Source organism: Suncus etruscus, chromosome 3, assembly GCF_024139225.1.
Source record: "Suncus etruscus isolate mSunEtr1 chromosome 3, mSunEtr1.pri.cur, whole genome shotgun sequence".
NCBI classification, from domain to species: Eukaryota; Metazoa; Chordata; class Mammalia; order Eulipotyphla; family Soricidae; genus Suncus; species Suncus etruscus.
Window position 1 is genome coordinate 81,754,171 of NC_064850.1, and position 20,449 is coordinate 81,774,619.

The 20,449-nt window shown below is 32.6% G+C and overlaps 1 protein-coding gene across 1 annotated transcript in view; it reads right to left on the reverse strand.

Moving 5' to 3' along the window:
• TMC1 (transmembrane channel like 1) overlaps nucleotides 1-20,449 on the reverse strand; it is a 194,583-nt gene that overhangs the window by 109,452 nt on the left and 64,682 nt on the right. Inside the window, exons 4-5 of the mRNA XM_049770815.1 lie at nucleotides 14,944-15,072; nucleotides 3-93 (exon numbers count right to left, since the gene is read on the reverse strand). Of these exons, the coding sequence (XP_049626772.1) occupies nucleotides 3-93; nucleotides 14,944-15,072 (220 nt within the window). The remainder of the gene's footprint in view (nucleotides 1-2; nucleotides 94-14,943; nucleotides 15,073-20,449) is intronic.

A 20,449-nucleotide genomic window follows, 5' to 3' on the forward strand; every position in this document is an offset into this window, starting at 1 on the left:
ACCTTTGCCATCATCATCTTAAATGCAAACCACCGTTTTCCTTTTCCTTTACCAAGGGCTCCTTCATTTTCACTCACAAACTTTTTTGCTTCCCTACAAAAAGAAAGAAAAATGAAGGGATAGAGGGAATTTTAATAGAATATATAGGTAGTTAATTGTTTTAGGGTTGTTTTCCATATATTAGTAGTAGATTGTTATTTTAGTAGTAGAATATTTTAGTTATCTGTGTTTTACATTCTAGAGATAGGAACTTGTTTAGGATTATTTCAATAATTGTTTTAATCTGCAGGCTTATTTCATCTGAATTTTTAGATGCTTAATATTTGAATCTAAGCCACATTTTATAACAAAATTTTAATACATTTGGGAGAATTTTAATTCTGCCCATTAAAACTATGATATGTTAGATTCAATGAACTAAAATTACTGAAATTTAACAAATATATTCTACATATCAAGGTAGAGCAACTCATATTTTCTTTTAATCCAACACATATATAATTAAAGTTGAAATATAATTTGACTCTGGTAGTCAGGATGTTTATTTAAAATAATTATTTCATTTTTTCAACGATTCCTTTGTTAATATGGCACAGAATTTAGGGCAAACTGACATAGAACACATGTACTGACCTTATATTTAATCTCATTAAAACAATTATGACTTAAAACAGAAAAATTGTTATATAAATCAGATGGAGTTAAGAGAAGAGAGAAAAAACATGTTTATTGTCCTCATTCAGAAAGGCCTTCAAATTTAAATTTTATATTATCACCAAATATGCATACATGTATATTAATCACATCAGCTTCTGTGTGCTGTTGTTAAAATATTAATTCATCAAAATGAAAAATGTGAGTAAATAAATACACTAAATAAAATTTTTATTTTAGTTTTAAGTTTCAAAAATAGAAATGACCAAGACTTGTTATAAGTAAAGTTAGCCACAATGTAAACTTAAGTAAACAAAAGTAAACTTAGCAACACATACAAAACAAATTTTTAACAATAAAAGAACTATTGAAGAAATTTTTATAATGTTTCTTAGTAGTATTTCATGATTTTACAATATAGAGTGATCAAATCACAGTGCATGCTTTCTGACAGAGCCAGGAACTAAAGAATGGTTGCCTCTTTCCTTCTCTGCACAAGTATAACAGGTGTACCCACTCATCCTTGCCATAGAAACACAAGTACCCTGGAGAAAATTCTCTTCAGTCAATAAGCTTCCACTTAAGTGATCATTTTTCTCTTGTTTTGTTTTGTTTTGTTTTGTTTTCTATGGGGCTGGAGTCATATCTGGTGGTGCTCAGTGCTTACTCCTGACTTTACACAGAGGGATCACTCCTGTTGGTGCTTAGAGGATATAAAGGATTGAATCCTGATCAGTCACATGCACAAGTACATTGCCTGCTGTTCTATCTTAATTATATAGTACAACTAAGAGTTGTACAACAAAATAGTTGAGTTGACCCCTCAAATATTCTCTTAACAACTGAGAGTATTTATTCTGTGTGTTTTTACCTCCTTCCAGTTCTTGAACAATAATTCGCTTGCAATAGAAGGCTCTTAAACAATCCTTCATAATGCTGTCTATACTTCAAGTCAGGAGAGTATCTGCTATTTCCCTTATCAATTAATACTTGAAAACAAAAATTATTTATAGACTTTGTACTCAAGCTTCCCACTAATATTCGCTTCCCTTTTTCTTTTAGGGAAAGGGCTACAGACTGATCTTGAAGTCGTATCATCAATATTTACATGAACTTTGTCTAAACTCTAAATATTAATTAAAAACCAGTTTATAAAGTATACAAAATAGTCTAAAATGTTCAATAAAGCCTCACCAAAAATATAACTCAAATAGCTCAGTTTTTACATGCAGGCAATCAGTAAAACATGTCACATTTAAACATCAGGCATGTGTTACAGAGATTATACACAGGTATAAAGCAACTAGCAGACTTTTTTTTTTTCTGGGGGGTTCACACCCGATGATGCTCAGGGTTACTCCTGGCTATGCATTCAGAAATCACTCCTGGCTCGCGGGACCATATGAGACGCTGGGGGATCGAACCACAGTCCATCCTGGATCAGCCGCTTGTAAGGCAAACGCCCTATCACTGCGCCATTGCTCCGGCAACTGACTCTTACTTAATCAAATATTGAACTGATCTAAACAAAGACTCAGGAAACAGTCTGCAATGGAATTTGTGACGTTGCCTAGAGTATTTCTGTTGTTCTTTTCTTCATTTTTTGAGGCCGTGCCTGGCTGTGTTCAGGGATTAAACATGATCCTGTACTAGGGGATCCTTTCTGACAGGGCATGGTGGATCATGTGTGGTGTTGGGAATCAAAACCAGGTTACCTCTGTGCAAGGCAAATGCCCTACTTGATGTATTATCTCTCTCTAGTCCATTACTCACATGTTTTAAATGTTTTCTGTATCTATGTTTGGGAGTTGACTTCCTTACTTGTCTGGCGCTCTACTCATTGGAGAAATTTCAGTTATTGTGTGTCCTTTACCAGATCAAAAATATCTATCAAATCGAAGTAAATAATTTTGTTTATCTGTTTGCCAGAATGGTAGAAAATATGTTGTCATATAATGGGTGCAAGTACTGAGAGGATTATTGCAGTCAGTACTAATCTAATAATCTCTATGAAATTGACGGTTTCTTGAACATTATTAATAGATTATGGAACAAGTTGAAAATAATGCAAACTTGTGTGCAAACTTGTGATATTACTTATTTAAAAAAAGCTAAATAAATACAGAAAACTGCCAGCAAATCCTAATGCTACAGAGAAAACATTTATTTCACATTCATCATAAGCCAGATAACTCACTGCATCACATTTTACAAGAGTCAACTTCATTGACATCTGCTGTTACCTCTTTCACAAAAACAAATAAACTGTACACTGTGGAAGGTCACCTCTCATAAGCAAAGTTCAGAGTGTATTTTTAGGTAATTTGTTGAATATTTTATCTTTATATAATACCCAATCACATGTGTTAGATGTTGTTGCCAATTTTCTAAATGTTAATGCTTTTTATTTAGCATAACTGGTAGCATTAATGAATAATGTTTCCCCATTTTGTTTTCCTCTAAACTCTGTCTCTTTAATTGTTAAGTTTATCCCAGAAGGGTAAAAATCAAGGTCTCAGTCACTGTGTTATAGCAGAACTTGACTATAATTCAATTATTTGACATCAATAATTTTGAAATTTATAAAACCAAGTATATAAAGGAATTATCATATAATTCTCTAATATGCACAAGTAGGGAAGAAAACATTATGTTGAGTATTAAAATCATAATCTGCTTTTAAAATATAATATTTTCCTACTTTTATAGGAGTACTCACTGCTCTAAATATTTCACAAATAATTTAAAAGATAAATATATATTGATCTGATAGTTATATCTCATTCTAGATGAATTAACAATTAAAAAACGTAATTATTTTAGATAGTGTAAAAATAGTCTACTCCTTATTCCTGGAAATATTTTTAACTTTGGGAATTAACAAATATGTTAAAACATTAATCTCTCATGATTTAGGATAGAGAAAATGAAATTAGGCTCATAGTCAAATTAAAATAATCATAAAATTAATTATAAATTCTGTCAAAAATATAAATCTATTTACATGGTATTCACAATGTTTTTGTTAGCAATTATAAGTGTATTTTTCTTTTGAACACTCAACTGAGTGTTTCCTTAATTGGCAAGTACTTCCTGATTCTGGGCATAGTTTCTTATGTCTTTATTATTATTAACTTATAGTACTGTCAACATAAATATTTGGACTTGTTTTAAGAAAAAATGATCTGGACTACAGTCTGTTAAACATTCTCTAGGATATAACTTTCTTTCTATTCTTCAAAAAGTTTACCCTAATATCAACCAATTTCTGCTCCCCACTAAGAATCTGTTGGAAATAACTAGGAGAGTCAACTAGTTGGGAATCCAAGGATGACTTTGTAATACCATGCATAAGCAGAGAATAATTATACAGCAAGAACATTTTTTATCTTCTTAATTTTAAGATATTGAATATGAGTAGGCCATTTTACTCCTCTGAAATAGACATTGGGTTTGAAGAAAGCAAACTTCAGCAGTGGCTTCCTTTCAGGGTGGCTTTTACAATAAATTGTCATGATCTCAGAATTGATGAAAACATGTATCACCTGATCCTAATCTCTCTGATAACAAATATCTTTACCCAGAAGACAGTATCTCCCATGATGTTATTGAAAATAAAGTATAAAAAGAGAAAGTTTATTATAGATATAAACACTGCTAGTTATTCTACTACTGAGCCCAAAGAAGTAGTAACTTGCAAGAAAAAAATAAAGAGCACAGTAACTGAAATCTAGAGATTGAGTTTCTTAAGTATTTTTCTTTAATCAGCCCAATTTCTTCCCATTCATACTAATCAGAATAATGCAAAGAGCTTTTCCTTCATGACTAATATGGAATAAGCCTTTGTAGATAAACTTCAAGTATCCATTGGACATAGGCTAGCCAAATGCAACTGAAAAAAGTGTGCCATCCTATTGAAGTATATTCAACAAAAGCTGCTGCCATGACTGTCATCTAGCCTGAGGGCTCTGAGCAAGATCTGGTACGACATGCACAGATCTCTGAGTTGTAACTTCAGACTCAGTTAAATAATTAAGTGAGGTCTATTTAATGACAATACCTAGACTCATAATTTATTTATCAATCCTGTATGTTGGTAATTAGAATAATAAGGTTTCATGGGCTTTTAAGAATACTTTCACAGTTAGTTGAAGGAGTATACTCTGTCCTAACTTACAAAATAGATAAGTTACCATAACACATGATATGACCCTGATTACACAGGGAATTTAGGACATAACTATGTTGCCATTGACACACTCTCAATTGAGGAAATTTGTTCCATGTTTGGATTAGGTTAAACTGGCTTTTTCTTTCTCTTCTTTTCAGTTTGATAGTTTGATTGTATAACCAATTTATTGCACAAGTAAATGTGCAAAACCAGTATTTCAAACTATTAATATTAAAACTTGTATTCATTAGAACGTCACAGTAAAGGGATCAGAATAATGAAAAATTATAATAAATACTGTTATTGTTTTCAATGATTAAAAATAAAAAAATAAAGCTTAATTCTATATTTTCTAAAATATTATCAAGTAATTAAAATCTTCAGAGGTAAGAAGAGACTCTAAAAAAAGTTTCTCTAATGCAGACATTTAAAATAAGGACTATAGTGCCCCATTAGGCAATAATAACTCCATGATTAGACTAATAGGATTAGTAAAATCAACTTGCTATTACTTGCTATTATAGAATATTTTTGTAAAGAGAATATTAGTGCAGTAGTTGTATAGTTTATGCTCTGTAGCTTTGTCTATAAAATATAAACCATGCCCACAAAACTGTCTGCAGCTGACCAGCTCTATAGATATTCTGTTCTCAAAAGTGATGTAAACCAAGCCATGAAAAATTATGGGTACACTAGTCATGCAGCTGAAAGGTGGCAATCTTGGGAGGAGAGGGTGAGTTGAGTCCCTCCATGCTAAAGCCACACCTGCTAGATAATCATAGTCTTCCCTGTATCAATGACCCTGTTTCACCACTCCTCTATGACTCATTGCAGAGATACCAATCTGGCCAAAACTCCAGGTATGCCAGTATTTGCACTGACATCACAAAAACATCATTTTTAAGTGAGTGTGGCCAACCTTCCCCTCAACATTCACCTTTGCATATGTCCAGAAAACTTGACAGCTGAAAATATGCCTCACAAAAGTTGCAGGATCAACAACAGTGTTTGGAATTCCTAGACAGGGCTGCCTTGCAACCACTCCAATTTGGTTTAATACAGGCATCCCCCATAGGAGACACCAATTTAGATGCCAATGTGTATCTGAAGCCACTTAATGTTCATAATAAAACAAATAACAGAATGTTAAATAAGCAATAAGAGCTTACTAAATTTACTGACAGTGACTTAATGACTTAATAAACTTACTGAGATACAATAATTTTCACAAATTTGCTTGTTGTTGCACTCTTTTTTATCTTCTTTATTTTATTCTTTCTTTTTTTTATTCTTATTTGGGGCCGAAAGTATTATGATCAACTATGTCAACTATGTAATACATGCTCTTTAAATACAGTAAATTAAATTTAAAAATATATAGCAGCAATTTTACCATTTAGTATACTTTATAATAATTATATGATATGCCTCATTGTTGAAGTAACTTGTTTTCATTCTATTCAGGATAATTTTTCTTTGCTCATGCTTTGTGCTTGTCACTTATGGACTGGAAGTACTTCTGGATTGGTCCCTTAACCCTATCTATTCTCCACCCATGAAGGTAGTCTTTCTCTTCCTAATAAAGACCTTGGGTCATAAGGAGAAGCTGCTTGCAGTTTCTGTTTCCACAACTAGTCTATCTGCCTGCTGGTAGATAGCTTTGGTAGAAGTTTTTCTATCTCTACAATTTTATATGTTGTATTTTTTATTTTCTGTGGCAGCATTAGGGATTGGGGTATGAGTCTTGCACTTCACTTCATAATGCTTAATAATAAAATAAATAATAAGGGCACTGTGTATATATTGATAATATATGTTAATATATATTAGTTATTTCAATATATTATATATAAAATATTATATATGAAATATATATCTTAAAATATATCTTAGTATATATTGCATATATAATATATATTATATATATTAAAAAGACTAATGGGGACAAACTGCTTTCAATTTTTATGTTCCTTCTCCAAGTTACAAAGTTGTAAAAAAAAACCTTATAGGTAAAAATATCAATCCATTTCCTCCAATAATATGCAGGAGCTATAAACATTCAAGTTGTAAGGCAGTCTCCAAGGTGGTTGTCATGAATTTTGCCTAAATTCTGCTTTAACTTTATTGTGCTACTATAGAAGGCTCAGGAGTAACAGGCAATGGAGAATCTCAGTGATACAAAGTAGAAATAGTTCTCATTTGACTAGATTACTGTCAAAATTGTGATGTATTGTTTATAAATAATATGTGACTCTATCACCTGTTGTATACACTTGGGACACGATTAATTCCCCATTTTTATCTGTAAAATAACTATTAATAATAAAAACAGCTATAATTGGCATATACTAGGTGGTTGCAATATACCAAACAATATTTGTGTCCAGTCTTTCATGTAATTCCATAAACTCATTCAATATGTAAATTACTATGTTCCTATCTTGAAGATAAGAAAATTGAGGATTAGATGAGAAAAAATATTCAAGGTTATCCATAAAGTTGATAACTCAGCTTTGCTAGAATCAGTGTCTCCAGGTTTTCTAAAGTAACACCATGATATATCTTACTGGACTGAGATAAGATCATAAAAAGTTGAGACAACATGAATAACTTTGGTTATTCACTGGAGGCAAAAGTTACTGTTTATTATTTGTCACAATTAACCATTATTTTTTCTGTGAAAATCATAATAGCTAACATTTCAGATTAAAAAATTGTCTGTGGTCCAGAGCAATGGTGCAGTGGTAGGGTGTTTGCTTGCACGCAGCTGATCCAGGATGAACTTCAGTTAGACGCCCAGTTGTCCCATATGGTCCCCCAAGCCAGGGGTGATTTCTGAGTGCATATCCAGGAGTAACCCCTGAGTGTCACTGGTGTGGCCCAATAACCAAAAAAAAATAAAAGGTCTGAATAATAATAAAGGCCTTTATAATTTATGTATATAATGTATATACATATGTATATATAAATGTACATAATACATTTATGTATATATAATATAATTATGTATATAATGTCAGTGCCCCCAAACTAGGTCCTATTTTCACCACTACAGGTAGTACAATAGCAAAGGTATATAAACAATGAAAATTCTTGACTACCAATAGATAAATCAAATAGTTGTGTTATATAAACAATATAGAATACTATGCAGCTCTACAATAGTACAAAATCATGCAACTTGCCTCTATGTGGATGATACTGGGGGATATCATGCTGAATGAATAAAGTCAGAAAGAAAAGAATAGTTACAGAATGATCTCTTATATGTGGAACTTAAATATATACAAGGTAACAACAAATGTCCAAAGACAATGTTATGGATGAAGTAATTCATAAATTGAATTTGGGGATGAGAAAGCAGAATCTTGGGGACTTGGGAAAGGAAATTGATACACTGGTGATAGGTATGCTGTTAAAACTATGTTACTGAGAAACCATTATTAATAGTATTGTAAACCACAGAATATTAATTAAAATTATTGAAATAAATAATTTTAAGATACAGTTAAAAATACAGAGGGCGAAATGGTGGCACATGCCTTAAGGCATCTGCCTTGGGTGCTCTACCATAGTTCCATATCCCAAGCCAGGAGCATCTCTTTGCGCATAGCCAGGAGTAACCCCTAAGAGCCACAGGATGTGGCCCAAAACAAACAAACAAACAAAATACATATTTTTAAAAAGACACTCCGTCTTTTTTAAGACAACCAGACAATTCAGTTGGTAAACCTATGACTCTTAAAGCATACAAAGAAGGAGAAAAGTGTGAATAGAATGCAAATCTTACAGAATGACTTCTTTCCAAAAGGAACTAACATCTAATTACATTAGAATGCTACACAGAAACATTTATAATATTATACAGTTATTTTTTCAGTAAGTACTCATAAAAGTGGTATATAATTCCAATGAGAGTGAAGTGGTTAGAAGAAAATCAACAAAGGAACAATTCAGGTACATGGTCAAGGGAGAAAAAAAGATGTTTTCATAGTCTGGGACCTGGTCTGAGCAAGGTGAAGAGTAAGAAAGTACCTGGGGTCTGCTGATGAATAACCAAAAGAATATTCTAGAATCTTCAGAACTGTTGGCACACGAAATACCAGATTAAGTACTGTAAAATATAATCTAATGTCAAATAAATTAAATTTTACAGCATGAAAAAAATGTTCTGATGATATGTGAGAAGAATCATCAGAAAACAAAAAGAGGATATGTATACAATATGATTTTTAAAACCTGTTTTCAGACTTCTTTCTTTCAGGATTACTATTCCTATTTATTTTCCTCCATTTTCTTTTTTTATCTCCATTCATGAATCAGGCCAACTCCACAGCTATTTCTTACCTCCCAATACCACTATCCAGCCTATGTCAGGATAATTTAATTGTTGCTTGTCATGCAGTATTATCCCATATTTTCTGATCCATTTTGACATTGCAAAATAATTTTTAAAAATGTAATGTTCTTTAATTCTGATTTTCAGTAGCTAAGTGAGTTTAACTGGCATGAAAGTGAGTTTCAACAAATGCTAAGTGAAGGAAAGAAGCCCCAGAAGAATGGATGAAAGCTGGATCAGTAGTTTCTGAAACTGCCTATACCAGGGGGCTTATATATGTGGCATCTCTTAAAATTTCAATGCTCAAGTGTTTTTATTTCAAGAACATACTATCTCTAGAGATGGAATATAGATATTTGTATTTTAAAATTACCCAAAATGATGTTAATATATGTTATAGGCAAATATTTAAACAAAAAATTTTATTTGTTATGACAATTAAATGTAAGTTAGCTTACTTACCACTGTAAAGTAGTCACTTATGCATTAAACTAAAAAATATCCATTTTATCATAATATATGTTTAAAATATAGTGGAACATATTGGCAGTATTAATTTTTTTTCAAATTTGATAGATTGTTTCTAATAAATAACTCATCATCATGTCCTGTGTTTACCCTAAATAACAGCTGACTAAATATTTTTACATATCTCATAAATATTTATATATTTAGTATATATGTTTTATGTAAGTTTATATGTTTAGTCAGTTCAAATAATACATAGAGAGAGAGCTGCAAACTATCTCATCAATAATAAACATTAGGTTGATGTGGGCACATAGACTAAAGGCTAAAGGGGATGGTCTTGGTGAACAACTAAGTGAAACTTGGATAAATCATATGTGTATAAAGTTTACAAATTTTTATGGAAAAATTTTTGTATCTAGATGATCATACAATTTGCTTTAATCTGGTAGGAACTGGAAGATATCATGTTGAGTAAAGTAAGCCAAAATAAAGACAGAGGAAAATATCACTTCTCTGTGGTGTATAGATTAACTAGATGAGAAATTGTAATGTAATAAAGTAATATAGTAATGTAATGTAGTAATGTAATGTATTAAAATGCCCCCAAAGTTTAGAGGAGGACAGAGATGGGAAGAAATTAAGACAGTAAAGAACATGAAAAAAGAACATAATGGGGAAACATGGGCTGGAGAATCAGTTATATTAGTGATGTGGGATATTGGTATAGTAGAAATCCAAAGCATATACTTAGAAAACATAAAAATAAAAAACAAAAAATATGAAATCTAAACTGCAAGCACAAATGTTTGTAATGTTCCTGTCAAGATGGTAATCAAGGGATGGGACTCAGGGGTGGAAGGTAGGGGAAAATAGGAGCACTGGTGATGGAAATTGATGCTGGTGGTGAAATTGGTGTTAAAATATTATATGCTTAAAACTTAGCTATTAATAACTTTGTAAATATTTTCACTAAAATTTAATAAATAAAATACATTAGGTCTTCTTTATACTCATAAATATACTATTTTTCTAATTCTACTCTGCTTAAGAGAGTATTCAATACATGACTTCAAAATATGTAATTTTATATTGTATTACAAGTGATGGGAAGAAAATTCATGCAGATTCTATCTGAGCTAGAAACTTGTGCTGAGTTCTGCATACTAGCGATGGCATGAACTAATTTCCTGCCACAGATGTTCACAAAAGAATTCTAAGACAGGAGTCAGAGAGATAGTACGAGGAATAAGGTCTATGCCTTGCATGCAGCTGGTCCTGATTTAGTCCCTTAAACTACATAACCTCCTTTATTTTCAGGTGTGGCCCTGGGTGTCCTCAGCACTGTTGAAGTGCCCTTTTGCACTTCAGGGTCACAGAGCACCACAACCCTGGACTTCCACATTAAACCACAGGCCTGGTTAACTTCAGATAAAATACTTAGAAGTCCCCCACATACTAAAAGTCTGTATTTTATTTGATTTGGGGACCACACTAGCTGTGTTTAGTGCTTACTCCTGTTCTGTATTCAAATATCAATACTGGTGGTGCTTTTGGGGCCATATTAAACTCTGGGAATGGAACCAGAGTTGGCCACATGCAAGAGAAATACCTTACCTTGTATACTAACTCTCAGCCTTTTCAAATCTCTAATTATCAACACCACTAGGTATGTCCCCAAAAAAACAAGTCAGGGGCCATATTGATAGCATAGTGTATAGTGCATTTGCCTTACACGCGGTTGACCCAACTTAGATCCCCAAGCCTGCCAAGAGAAATTTCTGAGCTCAGAACCAGGAGAAACCACTGAATGCCACCAGGTGTTGTCCCATAAACAAACAAAAAGTCTTGGTAGGAGCTGAAGCATTAGTACAAAGGACAGGGTATTTCTCTTGCATGTGGCTGACCTGCATTTGATCCCCAGAACCCCTTAGGGTCTCCTGAGCCTGCCATGAGTCAACTCTGAGCACAGAGCCAGAAATAAGCCCTGAGTAGTATCAGGTATGGCTCTAAAACAAAAATAAACAAATATAATTTTTCATAAAATATAAAAATTAATTCAAAAAATTATGTAACAATATGTACCCGTGTATATGTTTAATACATATACATAAACTACACATATGCATGTATGTAAATATTAAAAGCACTACTTGTAAAATAATTCTAAATTATTTATATATGATTTTAAAACTGCAGAAATCAATTTAGGCTTATTATATTAAACATATAACACTACTTCCTTTTCAAGGTTAAAAGATGTAATATATGCCTTGAATGTGTAAGTGAATTTATTCCCAGGTACAGATCACATTCCACTCCTCAAGAACTCTCAGATATTGCTCTGGTGGTGCACTGGGCACCAATGAGATAGCTTTGAGCACTGAATCAGGCCTACTCTGCAACAGAGGCTGTGTATCACCTAGAGTGGCTCCAAGACACCTGAACTGCTAAGGAGGCACCCCATTTCCTCCAAAAGAACAAGTTGTCTTTCTTCTTATCATTAATTTACTATGTAATTCTACTAAATGTTCACGTTTATTTTCAGTACATATATTTTTATTCTATAGTGGCAAGCTTATTTAAATCCCCCCAAGTAATATCACACTTGGTGTTTCCTGGTCAATGTAAAGATATCTTTTAAAGTGTTTTGATTATTTTCTTATTATAAACTTGAAAGGTATTTTTATATTTAGTATCTTATAAAGAGATCTGAAAAATAGTTCCTCCAAACAAGGTCACATTTGTGGAGTTAATTTTATCTTCTGCTTATTAAGCACACATTTCTTCCATTGTTAATGTCAGATACATTTTAAAGCACTCTTAGATCATTTTTAAGTGATAGATAATAAAATTTTCCATGTAGTCACCTTTCCAAAATAATATTTTGGACAATCTAATAACAAATTGTGAAATCAGCTGTCTCATGAGCTAATATTCTAAAGGATACAATTTAGAAATTGCTACTAATTAAAAATTATTAGACTATGATCTGACAAGTTTATAAAACTGAGTTAGTATTTTGCCATATGTAATATGTTGAGAAGACTGTAAAGAAATGGCACAAAAAATCAACTTAAATGATAATTACCATAGTTTATCTAGAAAAATATCTTAGAACTTTTAGATAATAAGTACTTTTCTACTGTTTATTATTTTTACTATCATTATCATACAGAATACTACAAAAATTCTTGTCTATTTTTATTTAGGGTGATATGAATTTTCTAAAATTGAATGTAAATGGATGGTAACAAATAATATTGATTGCCAGAATCTTAAGAAACATTTTTTAATATCAGCTTTTTTTAGATCTATTTTTCCTGGTGACTAATACCATTCTAACTAACCATCTGGGCAACACTCAAACTGATTTAACTAGGTCATATGCTTCAGATTTTGATTTAGGTGCAAATCATGAATGTATTCACAACTCTTCAGAAAAAAATAGGAACGGTAGTCCAAATATGGAGCAATATAGGTCTGGAAATACTTAAGATGCAGAATACTAGACCCAGAGCATAGGCCCAGAGTTACCTAGGAAAAGGCCTCAAGACTAACAGAACAAAGACCATGTCTCTAAAGCCTTCTCCAGATTTGCCCACAAACACCAGAAGTTAAGTCTGAAGAAGCAGCTTCCCTGTACCAGAGAAGTCAAGATCTCAGGGATGGCTCTGATTCTGTTGGCTGTTTCTCAGCCTTGAATATGTGTTTCTTTTTGCTTCTTTTCTGTTTCAGTTTTGTTCTGGGGCCACCCCCAGTTGTGTTGACTATCTCTTCTGCCCCTAGAACTCTACCTGTTATATTATTGTTCTGACTCTTCATTTCAACCTTCTTAACTAATATATACATAAACATTCATGGGGAGTAGCCAACTGTAGTGTGTGGTATTTCAAAAGTGTGCTACAAGAAACCAGTTGTTTGGAACCTTTAAAACCTTACATCACAAAATAAAAAATACCATAATAAGTGAGTATATTCACATCACAAAATAAATATATTGAGGTAACTGAGATCTCAGAGGTTTCTTCAGTTTCCTTAAATAATAGTTTGTTTAAATAATTCCTTAATAATTATTTTGCCAGGGCTGGAGAAATAGTACAGCAGTAGAGCATTTGCCTTGCATATAGCCAACCCAGGATGGACTCAAAACCTAGCATTCCATATGGTCCATAGAGCCTGCTAGGAGTGATTTATGAGAACACAGCCAGGAGTAACCCCTGAGCATTGCCAGGAGTGAGCCAAAAACCAAAAAAAAAAAAAAAATGTTTTTTGCCAAGTTAAGACTAGATGTGAATTGGCCTGATAGATACTTTGGTCCTTTGTTTTTCCTCCACATGAAAATACGCTATACTTTTAATTTTATATTTTAAACATTATGATGTATCATATTACATATAATATAGTTAAATAAATATTATTTATTTTATTTGCATGTAATAAATTATTATGATGTTATGAATATTATAGCAATGATATTAAACATTATTAATTAAAAGATTTGTAGAATGATTCATTTGGATATTTGGGTCAATTTACAAACATGATTCATTTGGAAAATGCAATCCATGCTACAACTGAGATATATAAATACTGAGATAACCCCTAGATTCCAACCTCAGAAAAGAACACTCATTTGGCTTTTTATGTTGGAAGTTTAAAGCTATTATGCTTCTGTATATGTTTTAATGCACATCCACTATTAATATGAGTGAAACTGGGTCACTGACATGTGAGCAGGGAATAGCTATTAGCATAACCCCTAATTGGAATCCTATGTGTCTTTTTGTTGGCATAGCTTCTTTCTGGGCTTAATGGGTGCTGTCATATGAAATTGCAATTTATACAATTTATATGAAATGCAATCTAAACAATATTAATATATATAAATATAACATGTTTCAGAGATAGAATAATAAATTTACTACACTAAGGAAACTCTCAGTACCAGGAAAGAAGAGTAAAGGTGAATAGAAGTTATGGCAAATTTGTTCGTGGATGTTTTGATTTATAATAAGTCAGCCCAGATTCTCCATTTATATGTTACTTGTAAGTATACATATGCATGCATAATATTATATAGTAAAGAATATACATAAATATATGCAAATGTCATGTGAAGTATATGGGAGCATATATAATATGTGAACATATATGTCTATAAACTTATAGCATTATGAATAACAATATCTGTGAGTATATATGAATATTTTTATAGGTAGCACTAGCCATACTACTATAGTATTATTCAGAGGACTTAGCAGATAGATATCAGAGAAAGCATATCTAATTATGCAAAGAAGCATCATACTTGAGAACTTCAATTTTCTTCTCCATTTTCCAAGGCTTGCATTTAACAGTAGCAATCATCTGTCTATTCTCATCTAACTCTGCCTTCAATCTTTCCAGTTCCTCTTCATCAATTTCTTCTTCTTCTTCCCTTTAAAGAGGAAAAAATAATAAAGTTTTGCTTGACTTAAAGAAAAATTCTATTCAACTTAAAGAACTTTCAAATATAATATATGTGCATATTTCTTGCCTATTCATAGTAGATGCTAATTTTAAATGTTATGAGAGCTAATATTTTATTACTGATGCAGGATTTCTGGACTTACTATAACTTTAGGCAATAGGGTTTACATTCTGATCTTCTGAAACTAGGCTGCTCATTTATGTACACAGCTTCAAGTTCTTAGAGCCAGAAAACCTGTAGAAAGGTAACTGATTTATCAACATATTCCATTGCTTCTTTCTTCCTTTCAATAACTTTCACCCGATTCTGCATTTCATTTTTGAAGTTTATTTTCAATCAGGATAGTAAATTAAAGATGAAAATGGCTTTGAAGTGTTCTTTCTTACCAGTATTATTTAGCCTTGTTTGAGAAAAACTGATTAGGGAGACATTTTTAATCTATTTCTCAAAGATAACTTAATCTGTTAATTAAAGCCAAAGGAAATGAATAAAATTCAACTTGAAGTATATTTGATGGGGGAAAATTCAAGAATTCTTTGAAGACAACTTGAAAAGACTTTAAGTTTTTACTGAATAGGGCCAGAGAGATACTGTATAAATAAATAAGATAGATATTCTTTGTATTGCCAGTATTGCAAAAATAGTGTTCAGAAAGCACCCTCCCCTAATGAAACATGAGCAACATGATTTAAAATCAAGAACTGTACCACAATATTGTAGAGCCTTTTCAATTTGCTACCCACTGTGTGTTTACAGGGTATGCTAAACACTGTCGCTCCTCTCACACCCTACCCAGAGCATGGTGGATCTAGCTTGCCAAAATATGCACATCTTCCTATCATCTCAAAATAACTCATAATACTTACATGTAGGTACTTTAAAATTTTGTTTTACTGCTTGGAGGGAGAGTAAAGTGGGTATGGTGTTTGCCTTACAAGCAGGTTCAGCAGCCCAGGCAGCCCTAAGTCCTGAGCATAACTGGTTTTAGCCTTCAAACAAACACAAACCCTCTTAAAGTTTCTGTAAAGGTTGCTGCCAGAGAAATGAGGTTTTGTGTACAGTAAAAACCAGTCTGGAACCTAAAACAGTTCAAGAGCATAAAGATCTTGAAACAAAGGCCCCTCTCAAGAACCAGAAAAGCCTTTGTAGTGCAAAATTTTAGGCCAAGAGCTTGAATGGATTCATGAATGCAGAAATCTGGGATTCCAGAGAGGGGAGGGACCAGGAATGTAAAGACTCCTGGTATTGCACAAAAGGGATTGCCAGAAGTTAATTTTTTTTCCTCTAGAAAAAGTTCTACTAACTCCTACTTCCATAAAGAATTCCGGACCCAGACAACTATGAAAAATACTCATCGAAACCCCCCTCATAGCATTTCTGAACTCTCTCCACTTGGAATAAGCCCTCATTCTGAACTCTTGAGTACACTCTTTCTCTTCCCAATTTTCCAAATAAATTCACCTTCCTTCACTAGTTATCCTCTTTTGAAGTTCTCTTTTTTTGTACATCAGGATAGACCTAGAAATCCTGGGTAATAGGATGTTTGCACATTACTGATCTGGGACGGTTTGATTCCTGGCACTCCATATGGTCCCCCGAGCTTGGCTGGAGCGATTTTCTGAGAGCAGAACCAGGAATAACCCCTGAGCACAGCCGGATGTGGCCAAAACAAAACAAAACAAAACAACAACAAAAACAAACAAACAAACAAAAAGAAAACCTGGATAGAATATAGGACTCTCTTTTCTGCAAAGAGCAATTCCTCACTTCAGCCTGAGTTCCATGCCTCCTAGAATGGCAGGAATCATGTTCAATACCAGGCAGAACAAAGGTGAATCAAGTGCAGCTTGGTATTGGTGAAACATAAAGTCTATACCATGCTGGAACTTAAAGTTGACTTTCATCAGTTCTATATTTCCCCAGGGCACTTCCCCAGGTGAACAGGATGGATAGAGAAGAAGGCCACTGACTCCCTTTGAGGGGTCCTAGGTTCTGAACAAGGAAGGACACAATTTTGTAAAGACCACATGGCAGGCTTTTCTTGGGTTTTGAACAAGGAGAGACATCATTTTGTACCATTTTGTAAGAACCATCTGGTAGGTTTCCTCAAACCTATTTCCATGAACACTGCCCCAAGCTAGCTGGTCATACCAGGTAGCCTATCAGGGAAGGACACAAGGCAGAGTAGGAAGGTATCCCTAGACAACAGCCAATCATCTTAAAAATTATCAGAAGCTAGAAAAGGATGAACCCCGCCCAAGGTCATGAATAGGATTATATAGGGAGGTTCTAGCTTTTTAGATGATCTTTAAAATGTGTCATAGACAGATTAAAGTCTTCTTCAGCTTTACTCCAGATGCATGGTCTTGTCCTTCGACTCTGGACCCTAACACCTTCCAAAGTCACCATCTCTCTTTTCTCTCCTTTGCATTATCATATACAGCATAATACAAACATTTATTTTATATGCAAATTTTCAGTTTCCAGAAAACCTTATTTAACATATTTAAGCCTTATTTAAACACATTTTTCTTCTAATTTAAATGAAGTACCTTACATGTTTCACCATCCAAATTCTGTAACATTTTACCCTCAAAATTCTTTAAATGTCCTCAATAGACCTTTTGGATTATACTTATCTCATAAGAACAATATTCTCTTCTCTGAAATTCTAAATATGGTAGATACTCCTTTGAAAAACATGTACTGTTCTGTTTTATAATAATTTAAATAGATTAACTATGTTTACTTCTAGAGATGAATATAATCTTGCATCATAAAATGTTTTCATATATTTACTTTCACAGGAAACCAAGATAAACATTATTATATGTATATTAATTGTATATTACATATACAGAATTTTCCTCAGTGACAGGAAACCTATGCTTGAACTATACTACCTACCCCAATAAATATCCACCAAGATGAATATATATAGGAATTCATTTAATTTAAACTGGTACCTTCCTACAAAGTTATTTTCAAATACCTTTTCTTAATTGCTAATTGTGCTCTGAGGATCATACTGTGTTGCCAGATATTTCTGCTGTCATTGTTGTTTCAAATATTCAGGTAATAAAATACTATCACTAGCCTCTAGAAAAAAACTGCTTTTCTAGTGCCATTGAAATAAAATGCTAACAACACTAAAGAGATACAGCATAGATATATTTCATCTTGCAAAATAGGGGAATAATCTATAGATAAATGGCTTCACAGATTAAGAAAACTTATTTATACAATACTTACTAAGAAAAAGAAGTTATACTAGGCTAGATTTCTCATTGTTAAGAGCATATAGCTTAAATACATACATTAAACTGGGTCATGGAAAGCCTATAATAATATTAGAAATCATCCAAAATATTTAACAAAGATATTTTTAACTGTTCCCAACGATATTAGCATTAAGTCAAGGTTTTGTTCGTGTCCAGTGTTTGCCAGTGCAAGAATTCCCTCAGGTGTTTTGCTTAAATATTTAAATAAAAAAAGATCATGAATTAATTAACCTAAGTGAAACTTCCCTGATTTGCCTGTTTCTCAAATATATTTGCAAATATATTATTCTGTTTTAGAAAGTTTTATTTATGTTTAAAATAAATAGAAATTGATTACACAATAATGATCCAAACTAATTATCACAAAATTTTGATACTGTTGTACAACTGTTGGTAGCAATAATATAATTTGCAAATCATATGGAACAAAAACTGCATTTTAACTAAGTATGATTATAAGTTATCATTAATTATAATTAATAATTAATAATAATTAATATATTATTAATTAATATAATTAATTAATATTAATTAATTAATAATTAATTAATTAATATAATTAATTAATATTAATATATTAATATAAATAATAATTATAATAATTAATAATAATTAATTAATTATAAGTTAACTAAGTATGATTATAAGTATATTATAAGAATGGTAAAATGGTAGTCAGGAGTGCCAATGGATTTCTCTGACTCAGCATGAAATGGTGACCAATAAGGACAGACACTATTATTGTCGTGTATCTATTTTCCAAGATGATTCTCTTATTCAGATACCCTCATGCTTGTTTCATTTCTATATTTTTTAGGAGGAAATGTGAGCTCTGACTCTAAATTTAATTCTGTGGCCAGGTGTTAGAATTGGTGGTTCCCCAAAGACCATATGCAGTGCCAGAGCAGCATAAAGTGCTATATCTGGGTAATATCTCTTGATGACAAAGATCCCATGCCTACGGGCTCTTTTCTAGAGGTTGAGCAAGTAGAACAAGCAGAAAATATTTTGTTATCACCTTTAAGAAGACCTTCCTGAAGTTTCTGTGGAAAGGACATTAAATTCTAAAACAGAATCTAAAACACATATATATCATCATGAGGACCTTTAAGTTTTGCTAACAAGAAATATGACTGAAATAAACCAATAACAATCATAATATAAAAATATATTGCATTTTGTTATCAAAAGCAGCAATGCATGAAGATAATTAAAAAGTTAAAATCAAAGTTAAAAATTAATGAAGGTGTGTTGAAACTTGGAGAAAGGAGGTGAGTGTAGAGAACAATGGAGAAAAAAGCTAAGAGAACTTAAAAATAAATTCTTAAACCAAAATATAAGGAAGTTTGAGTTTGCGTTGCTCTTTTACTGAAATAATGTATCAACTAATAATGCTAAGGAGAAATGTTCAGCATCATATAAGAAGGAAAATATTGTATTATCTACTGTAGCGTGTCATTTTGGAGGTATCCAAAAGAATTGATCTTTTTTGTGTGTGTCTGTTTATTTTGTTTTCTTTTGTCCTGGGCTTTTATGCTCAGATTTAACTACTGACTCTGAGCTCAGGAGTTACACCTGGTGATGCTTGGGGTTTTTATGGAATTCTGGAGATGGAACCAGGGACAGGCACATGCAAAACAAATGCTGTACCTACTGTAGTAATCATTCCAGTCCCGTGTTGGTCTTTAAAAAAAAAAAAACCCTGGGATGCCAGGGCTGGCCATGGGCAAGACAAACAACCTTGTTGGCCATGGGCAAGACAAACTTCATTGTCCAAACACTCTGGTCCCAGAGCTGCTCATTATAGAAGCGCCAGGAGTGTCTTGGAGGTTACCCCTTTATTGGAGATGATGATGTGGCCTCACCTCCTGAAACTGCACAGAAACTGCTTTCTTCAGTCCTTACCAAGGACTTTAGTTTGATGTGTTTTACATGCAAAGGTTTCCACCTGTTACTTTTTGCAAAGTTCCATAAAGCAAATATCATACAGATATTTTCCTAAGCATCATTAATATACTATTTGATCCAAAATCAGCACAAGCATGAAATTGGGAGATGCAATT